The sequence below is a fragment of the Pseudorasbora parva genome, chromosome 16 (genome assembly GCF_024679245.1).
Source record: "Pseudorasbora parva isolate DD20220531a chromosome 16, ASM2467924v1, whole genome shotgun sequence".
Taxonomy (NCBI): Eukaryota; Metazoa; Chordata; class Actinopteri; order Cypriniformes; family Gobionidae; genus Pseudorasbora; species Pseudorasbora parva.
The window spans coordinates 24,567,842-24,578,068 of NC_090187.1; the positions used below are offsets into that span (position 1 = coordinate 24,567,842).

Genomic DNA, 10,227 nt, shown 5'->3' on the forward strand with positions numbered 1-10,227 from the left:
TTTTTTATTATTAATTATTGTAGAAGGTGCCAGTGACCCTCCTGTAAATGAGCTGACCCGCAAGCCAACCGTGACATCCTCTTCTACCATATCAGCTATGGATGACAAAGATGTAGTTAGCACAACCAACTCTGTCTTGACCCCAAAGACCACGGAACAAGATTTTCAGTTACCCAAAGAAAACGACACTGGGAGTAACAGGATTCCCACAAACAAACTTAACAGTTCTCCATTGGGAAATCCTACTCGGGCAAATTCTTCTTGCAACAGTAAAGAGAAATCAGACTCTTCCAGGCCAACAGTATCTACTCCAAATACTGGAAGGGAATATGCCACAGACCCAACTCAGCTACAAGTTCTTCATGCAGCAATGAAAGCTGACCAAGCTGCTCTGCTCTCTAGTCCCCTGCTGCCCTGTCTAATGCCTGGCTTCCCTCCACTTTTTTCTCCCCATATTCCCACACCTATGCCTGGAGGCCTCCTGCAGCCCATGTTTGGCATGGAAAGCATGTTCCCATATGGTCCAGTCTTGCCACAGGCTTTAATGGGGCTGTCTACGGGCTCCATTCTCCAGCAATATCAACAAAATCTGCAGGGTGCATTGATGCAACAAAGACTGCAGCTGCAACAGAAACAGTTAGTGCAGCTACCAGAGAAACCAAAATCTAGCCAAATCTCTGCTCGCCTCCATGCAGAGGACACCATTTCATCCAAACGTGACAAGAAGCAAGGCACACTCAATGGCACAGATTCCCACTTCATAAACTCTGTCAACACAACAGATGTGGATAACAACTTTCTTCTAAGCCACTGTATTGTTTCCAAAACCGAGTGTAGAACAGAAGGCAAGGATGGTTATCTTTATGACTGTCTTGCCTGTGAGGTGTCTCTCACTGGAAAAGCAGAGCTCGTCAAACATCTTGAGGTCCCTCAGCATAGACAAAGAGTGGCAGAGAGACTGAATGCCAAAGAGCATGCTTCTCAATTACCTCACATCAGTCCCTCATCTACCTCTCAGTCAAACCCATCCAGTGAACAGAGATCCTCTTCAACTGGGACTCCCTCTGAAACCTCCATCTCTACCCCAGCCAGTTCTGACCAGACCAGTAGACGTCTCCAAAGCTCACCCCTGATTTCAGCTTTACCTGAGGCTTCCCAAAGCTCACAGGCTTCTCACTCACATCATGTTGTTTCGCCTTCAAATGTTACCTCAAGCCTGACAAGCCTTGCAAAGACATGTCACACAAAACCAATAGACTCTGTGGATGGGCGTTGCGATGGCAACGAGTCAGAGGAGGGACAAGACACAACATAATGTATTGGAGCAAGAAGTTTGATGCTTTTCATAACACTTGTTTTTATGGCTTTGAAGCCTTAGAAGAGACTCCGTGAATTAAAAAATAACAAGAGGAAAGTAAAACAAAATGTCTCCACTGTAGATTACACTGGGGCAAAGGTATGACCCAGAGCTAGTTTGGCAGACTGTTTTAAAAGGACTGAATCCTGTAGGATACAACTTGCATTACCAGTGCTTGTAACCAAAAACAAGTGTCAGTAGAATGTTTTTTTTCCATTTCAATATGCTGGTTTTTAACAAAACTTGAGTATATGTAAACTGTTTGAAACTAAAGGTTGCACAGCTAAAGACTGATGAAGAACCTAAGATGGTTTCATGATTACTTAACTAACCAAAAGTCTGTTTATAACGTGTAAGTTTAAACAGACACCCATAAAACACCCACACTATTTTTTTGCCCTGTCAAGTGTTAAAATATTATATTATTGGCTTAATGAAGTGATGTAATGTTTTTGATGTTGTCTTCTCTCAGGTCAACAGCTCTCAATTTTGTTCTGTTACAAGACATACCAATAGAAAATATATTAAGCCCAAAAGAAATGTGTAATGAATGAAAACGTACAATTCTGATTTGTATTCAAAGTCCTTAAACTAAGCTAGTAGATGTTCACTTTTTTCTTTTTCTTTCGTGGACGTTTTTGTCCAGACACAAAGCGTATTGCAGACCATTGTAAATTGTGGAAAAGTTTAATTTAGGTTTTTTTTCCTTTTTGAAAATTGACAAAAAACCTTCGGTGTTAATGATAGATAAATGTATGAACATTTTGGTGTTGCGTAGATTGTTGAATTCAAATTACTTAATTGTATGGTAGTTTTAAAACAAATGACTTGTATATTTAACTTTTGTATTGTCCCAGTCAAAGACACTTGAGGCTGTTTAGCACATGCTCATGTTATAACATAGCATTTACCCTCTAATGCTGTTGAAAATTGTCACTGTACAACCAACTTCCTCTCCTGCACTGAGCCAAGTTGAAAGACCCTATCTGTGTATGAATTAGATCGATGCACATCTATAAGATATTTTCTATTTTTGTTGTCTTTTAAACAGAACATTTCGATTGTGCACTTATTTTTTTTTTCTTCTTTTGCCTTCAATACTGTAATTTCACTTAAGGCAGTAGCTTTTCATTTCTCCTTCGGTACATGGGGTTTTATTTCCTAACATTTCTGCACTTGCCATGCCTAACAATAATAACAATGATGCTATTATGTAACAATAATAACTTACAGTATTGCTTTAATGGAAAATCCAAAGATAAAGTAGTCTTACCATTGGTGCATACAAAGGATGGAAAAAAAACTTTATACTTTAGAAAATATTACTGTTTTTAAGGAATGGAAATCTTTTTAGATGATGGAGCCAGCTATGAGAATACTGTTTTAGCTAACTTATTAGAACATTTGTGACCTCATATATGAAACAACCAGAGAACCAAAAATAAAAACAAAACAGAAAGCTTACTCTGAGGATATAGGACAGCACTGTTGTGCAGCCATTGTAGTTTGTATTATAGAGGTGGAGATCACACTGTTTGCTTCTCTGTGTCTGGCCTTTATTAATTTCTTTTCTTATTGTTTGTTCTACTAAATGTACTGGGTCTAATTGTTGAGGAAATAGAGTGTGCTGCTAATGTAGGTTGTACTAAGATGCATGCTTGATTTCGCTTTTCCTGAAGCTTTAATGACGACCGTCAGTAGCCACAAAAACCTGTCCCCGTCCCACCGCAGTTCTGTCCACACATGACTGTGAAGACTGTGACTCCATGAACTACATTATGTTCTCCTCTTAGCCAACCAATGTTGAAAACCAATGATGTTATATTTATACAAAGTTTGCATTCCAAATATCACATTTGTCATTTGAATTGATTGTTTTCTTTTTTTCGTTGTTGTTGTTGTATTCTGCTTCTAAGGGGACTGTAACGTAAACTCTCACTCCTGAGTCTGGACCTGCTGTGAGAGACTGTTTTCTCTGCGTGTTCCTGGAAATGTTATTACTGTAGCGATCGCCAAATAATGTACGTTCATGATGCACTTGTGTTTATTCATGTGACTCACTGGGCTAATGTCTCCTGTCCTCTTATATACAACCATTCAAAGTGAATAAAATCTGTTTCATTTTAATAATTTGGCATGTCTCCATGGTCCTCAACGCGCCCAGGCAATCTGTGCTTTTCACATTTTTTATTTTTTATTTTTTTTGACTCCCTTGTCTGACAAATTGAAGGTTGCAAGTAACATATTTTCACTGAAAATGCACACCACATTTGTAGTGATCGAAGTTCTGTGATTTGATCATGTGCGTTTCTGCTATGTCCTTAATCTGATTGCATGCACCCTACTCTGCTGAAGCAGTGTAAAGGAGACGGGCAATCAGCCAAAGCACTAGAAATCAATGGAGGTTAAACGAGACAAAATCAATGCAGCTAAAGTTCAAACTGAGATTCAAGTTCATGTGTATTAGCAAGAGACTGTGTTGATATCAGTGTTGGTTTGTGCTCAATATCTGTAATGCACTGGGTTGTATATGGTCTATTTACTTAATGTGAAAGGATGCCTTATCTACTCTGCAAATAATCTTCCAAACAGGGAAGTTAGGGTCAATTTTTAACAAGTCGTTTTTTATGTCATTACTTGAAATATTCTCACAAATTGGGTGTGATTGAAGGGATACTTAAGAGTATCTTGTATCATAAAGAAGAGGTTTATTTTGCCATATTGACCAGATGACTCTATTAGTTGTCAATTATAGTGTTTCCATCCACAGACTCAATTAAGATCAAGAATTCCAATCAGGATAGGTAAATAAATCCAATTTTTGTTATAGTTGTCAATAATAATGTCAAATATGGGAGGTTTACCTTATGATGCAGTATTTTGTAGTAAAATGTTATAGTGTTAATATTCAAGTAGAACATATTTGTTAACTGAAAACCAAGCAATGGGTCGTGACAAAACTAGAACGCTTCCGTTACAAACAACGAACCTTCTGTAGGCTATTGCACAGGACCATTTGATTCGTTAACTGCCTGTAGTTGTGGTTTGTCGCATCAAGTCGCTCACTTGCAGTGTTGAGGGGCCGAGCGAGCGCGTGTGTGAATCGTGTAGCCTATGGTGCTGGGGGATGAAGACTAAATTACATCACGTCTCTGAATGATTTCTGCACATCTCATTACGAGAGATACAGGAAGGTGATGGGCAGAACGACCCGCGTATACAGCAGAAGCGCGAGAGCTGTTTGATTGCGTTTTGAGGGTTTATTTTAGACAGCGGCCTTGATTTCAGTGCTTCGACGTGGTTTATTTATTATTATGTTTATTATGTTTATTTATATATTTAAAGCAGGGAAAGGAACCTCGAGTGATGTTTTCCCCCCAGAGGTATTCCAAACCTCCCACCTAAAGAGCTTCACGGCATGGTCATGTCTAGCACTTACCCGTCCAGCGCATCATAATCCTGCCTGAGCTGAGGTAAATCATGGCATAAACTAATCAATACGCACTAATTGTTTTTTATTGTACAATTAGTCCGCGGCTTTGCGGAAAACAGAAACCATTTCCCACTAATGACTCATGCATCTGCGTATATTCCTTCATCAGGGTGGCGCGAGATGATTCCATAGAATGACGCCGGTTCGAGTGGGGGCTGCACGTCATTGGCTGTCGAGGAAGGTTAATTGACTTTGCGTTTAACATGCTAAATTATTCCAGTTTGCCTGCATGGCATTAGGGGCTGCAAGACTCCCCCCTTCACAGCCGAGGTCAACCCAGACCAGTCATTAATTAAACTTGTGACATTTAGCCAGATGAGTTTCCTCTGAGTGAGGATGATATTATTAATATTAACGGCCCTGTGTGAATAGAAGCTGTAACCGACCGTGTTTTTTATGGCATCAGAGAGATTGAATCTTTCTCGTGCAGCAGATTTTAAAATGAAAAAAGCCGGCTGGGATATGGAGATCCTGGCTCGTGCATAGCTGGTGTCAAAGCGAAATGTGATGCGTCAGGCATTTTGTGCGTGAACGCTTGTTCTTTGGAAGATGACTTTAAGAGATTCTCTCTCTCTCTCTCTCTCTCTCTCTCTCTCTCTCTCTCTCTCTCTCTCTCTCTCTCTCTCTCTCTTTAAGAGAGCTTCCGAGTGCTATTCAAAAGTCTTGTGTGTTTTTAAACGGTAGCTATAATGCAGAAATGTGTTTGCGTAGTTAATGGATAATCATTTCTGTAATTGCCTAGATCTAATAGCCTAGATTTAAGAAGCAGTAGCATCATTGGTTTTGCATGTCGACATATTAACACGGAGATCATTTGTAAAAAATTGCATTAAATGCCAAGCCCACCCGTGTTTAGAAACAAAGTGAATTGTGGTACCTTCAGAGAGACCCTTCCCCCATCTCATTGGTTTTAATACTGGGCAGTGCAGGGCCGTTATGAGCATTTTAGCTCCTCTTGTGTTCTGATAGATGGGCCCTGCTGATACATGATCTATGATGTATGCGGAGAAAGGCCAGCTCATCTTTATTCATGAGCTGGGAGCTGTGATTTCCTCTTAAAGAGACAGAGCTCCGCACCTTTCTCTGGTCGCTGCTAACATGTAGCTAATGTCGTTGTGATTTTAAAATATCACCAGGGCTCTTTATGTGTAAAGATAATGAATTTTCATCTAATGAATTCCTGTTAAACATATATTGTTTGCTTCAGATTTCATGAATGTTTTTCACAGAAGATTAGCCTGTAGTGGCATTATCATTATTTTCAGTTGAGTCATTAAGAGATTCACGGACTGTGTGTCATGTTGTCCCTCTCCATTGAAGCAGGTCGAGGCAGCCATAATGATCTCTCCGAATCTGAGAAAGTACCGGCTAGCGCTCGCTTCCAACTCATTAAAACCACTACGGTGTTCCTTAAGACAATTCGCTTCCTTAGCATGGGAGCGCTAAGAGATTGGAGCAGCAAATTCTGCTGTGGATACATGCCATCTTCTATCTGTATTTCATTTAAGAACCCCATTAGATGCAAAACCACAGGACGTCACCTGTTATCTTTCTATTTCTGGAAATAGGCTATATTGTTTCTGTTTGCTCTCACGCGCCATTAAAGTATGCTTCCCGCAGTAGACATTTAGAGGGGGAACCTGCTAGCTATCTGTCTCTGAAATGACTTTTTAATGGCCGACTAGATTTGCTCATCTATCACAGGTCTGCGCCGCTCTTGATTCTCCGATAAACTCAAATAGATTCTGTTACTAATGTTCACGCAGCCGCCATCGCACTGTTCCATATGCAGTTCTTTATACGGCGTGGCAGAGAAATTCATCTGAGTGGGTTTTTCTCTTACTGGATCGTTCGCTCACAAAGTCAGGTTGCAAAAGTAACAATAAATAGCTGTAAAAAGAGGGCAAGCTCATAAGGGAAATGTTGCTGTAGCTGTTTTTATCCAGAAATGTGTGTTCTGGTGACATTCTGTCAAAGATTTAGCAATATTTGAATATTGTCAGTTTGAGTATAGATATTTTGAGCCTCTTATTCCACCACTAATGCTAAAAAATATAGAACATATTGTACAAAAAAAAATTGCTGAAAATCAATGTCTGCTGTCATTATATGGAAAAGAGCAGCTTGGATATTCTGGACAAAAATACAGTTTCTTATTATATTGACATTTTTAACCATCCAATGAAATGTTTGGGGTCAGTGAGACTTTTATTCAGCATGGATGCATCAAATTGATCAACAAATTGAGTGACAGTAAATACATTTATTCTAGTTCACATAAATGCTGTTCTTTTTTACATGTAAAATATATTGAAATAGAAAACGGCTGTAGTAATATTTCACAATATTACCGTTTTTAAGTGAGAATGTTGAATGATATTTCCAAATTGGGTGTATTATAATGTGAATGTAACTTATTCCACAGTTATAGGTCAGTACTGATATTTTTGTTGATACTGTAGCCTACTGTACTGATATTGTTGTTGATAATCAACACCTAAAATATATATCATGTTTTGGTTACATCATTTATTTTTAATTCAAGGTGTGGTGTCTAGAATGGTTTTAAAATGTTGTTCTGCAACATAACCTAACTGCAATCAAAATGCAGCATTGTAAAATGTTGTATATGTGCTAAGATGTTTACAAGTAGCGAGTCTGTAATGTTGTTCGTATAATACCGTGAATCGCAGAATGCCGCAGTCCAAACATTTGCTGACTAAGACACTCTTTTTCCTCCTTTGTGGTTTGCTCTGTCAGTTTGACACGGTCACTGTATAATATTTTAGGTGAGCATCTGTTTCTACAGGGCAGGAACTGAGCCATCATGTTAGTGGAAAGGGGGCGTATGGGGGGTGCTTTTTAAAAATCAAGCCTGTGAAATGAGATGCTAATCAGAGGCAGCAGGAGCATGAACGGGCTACGCGTGGCTGCCGTGAATATCTCGCACTGATATGATAAATTATGCTAAATCTTTGACCCTTTGACCTAGGGGAGTCTGGTGTATGAAGGTTTGTTATATGGTTTTGAGACCCTACACCCTGCGTAGAGTGAGTGGTTTAAGACTGGTAGAGCAGTTGTTAGTTTAGAGGGAATTACCGAAGGATTTAGAAAGTGGCACAGGTGGGCATGCTACAGGAAAAAGGTGGGCAGGATGGTGTACCGAGGGAGACGGGGAGGAGGGGTCTATCCAAGTGAAGTCATTAGCATAAGAAAAGTACGCAGCGTAGTGGTTGCGCTGAGCTGTCCGCACTTGATAACGGCAAGAAGCGTGCCAGACAAACACACACTTAATCGTACATGACATCTCACCAGGTGGTGGCCAACACCACATGTCTTTCCCTCTTTCTATTTTTTCAGCCTTTCTTTTCGTTTCTTGAAAGAGAATAAATCCTTGAAGCACCGTTTGTCCGTCAGCAATGCTTTGTGACTCGGCCCATACAAAAGCTTTGGATTAGGGCTTATTCTGGGCTCTGCTTTCTGTCTTATTGTATACCACATCATGGAAGCGCACCGGCCAGCCTGTGCCATTTGCCACAGCACAGCTAATATGAGAATATTTTCAAACAATTTTATATTAGAACCCCCTGCATACACACTCTGTCACTTCTTCATTATATATGATGGATAGCCCAATTTAAAAAGCTGCTGAGGGAGTCTAATTTAGGCATGAGATTTTTAACGAGATTAAACATTTCACATTCATAGCGGGTAATCGATGCAGACATTTCTATCATACGTAGACCTTGCTGCTCCAGTGTTTACATACAGATTTAAATATATCCGTCAGAAAGTAATTACATTAAAGTCACATACATCGGAGAATGGCCGTTCTTGGGTCTGGAGGTCGGACGCTCTTTTGCACTTTATTTACGAAGTATGCAAGGAAAATGATGTTACATTGAGCATGTGAGTAATATTTTAAGTACAATATCAATTATTATTCACTTCCTTTCACTTTCCCGCCTTGTTCTTTCTCCTCTCCAACTGTGTTTGTCATTTTATTTCAGTAATGGAAAATTTCTAATTTTCCTAATCTCTCCCTTTCTCCGCATGCAGTCTTCTCCTTTCTTTTATAGAAAATATTGCAGTGGTCCTCTGGTGGCCTGTTGGCTCGGGCATGATTTATTTGAGTTATGTGTGGATGTCCAGTGTAGAATAGCCCATTGTGCGGAACACAAAGAGAAAGGCCAGTCTCTGCAGCCAGGCAGATGGCACATCCTGGAATCAGAGACAATAGTCTTCACCCCGAGTTCTATTAAAGAATGCAAAGAGCTGCATACTAATCATGCATATATTAAACTGGTGGCCAGTGGTGGACTTTACATACTCTGAAACAAATGGATTGTTTTATGTCTCAATATCTTAAAATCTCAATTTTTTCCTCCCAGAGAGAATTTTATGTCACATTGATTATGGCATGGGATATTTTAGTCGATTATGTAATTAAGGCAATATATAATACATATTCCTTATTAGAATAATGGGATGCATCATCAAAATAACACCCCCCAAAAAACGCTTTTTAAAGTGCACAATGTACTTAAAAATAAAAAAGACACACCATTTTATAATCACAAAATTAAATCGCTGCATTTTGAAACAACACCCTCATTTCTCGTTGCGCTGTCCTGTTCCCCTCTCCCCTCTCTCTGCAGGTGCACGAGCAATTTAATGAGATGCAAATGAGATATGCATACAGCCAATCTCATGTGCCATGATTAAGCGCAGGATATTAACCATTCTCTCTCGCTCGCTCGCTCTCTCTCTCTCTTTTCATCTAGTAAATCCCATCCTTGGCTCTGTCACTCCATTGCAGGACTGCTGCAGCAGAAATATCTAGAAGAAATAAAAAAAAGCACTGAAATTCAATGCATTTGTCCTGCGTCTTGGTGTGTGGTGCACTGAGTAGAAAGATCCTTTCAGATTTCTCTGCAGTTTCTTGCGTTTTGGTAATGAAGCTGGTAAGGAAGCGTATCCTCCATTTTCTGCCCCCCACCCTCCCACCATTGCCTTTTTTCCCTCTTCCTTTGACTCGCCCCTTTTGTGTTAGTGTTTGTGTGTGTGTGTGTGCACGCAGTTTTTTTTTTTTTTGGCATAATCCATTTACATAATAAAGATGAGGTAAAATTAGGATCCCCACAGGAGTAAAGACGAGAATCCCAGCGATACAAACCTCATTAATACAGCACGATTAGCATATCCGTACATAATTGTCCGGAATCTGTACAAAGAAAGACGTAAAAGCAACAAAACAAAAAAACAACAGGAACCGCAAATTAATCAGCCCGTTTCGCGAGGTTGTTAACGGCTAATTTGAACTTGTTTATCGAAGGTTACGCTGAAAACAATGCCCGTTTCGGAAACAAATCCTCTG

General features: G+C 39.7%; 1 protein-coding gene across 4 annotated transcripts in view; it reads left to right on the top strand.

Annotated features, from left to right (window-relative positions):
- Positions 1–5,921, top strand: part of zfhx3a (zinc finger homeobox 3a) — a 39,327-nt gene extending 33,406 nt beyond the window's left edge. For 3 of the 4 annotated variants that reach the window (XM_067419983.1, XM_067419984.1, XM_067419982.1), the window contains one exon: positions 24–4,659. In XM_067419983.1, coding sequence (XP_067276084.1) covers positions 24–1,315 — 1,292 coding nt within the window. In that variant the 3' untranslated portion in view covers positions 1,316–4,659. Of the gene's footprint in view, positions 1–23; positions 4,660–4,702 lie in introns of those variants that run through there. The other variant, XR_010898556.1, reaches the window with a different exon arrangement.
- Positions 5,922–10,227: the final 4,306 nt, after the last annotated feature.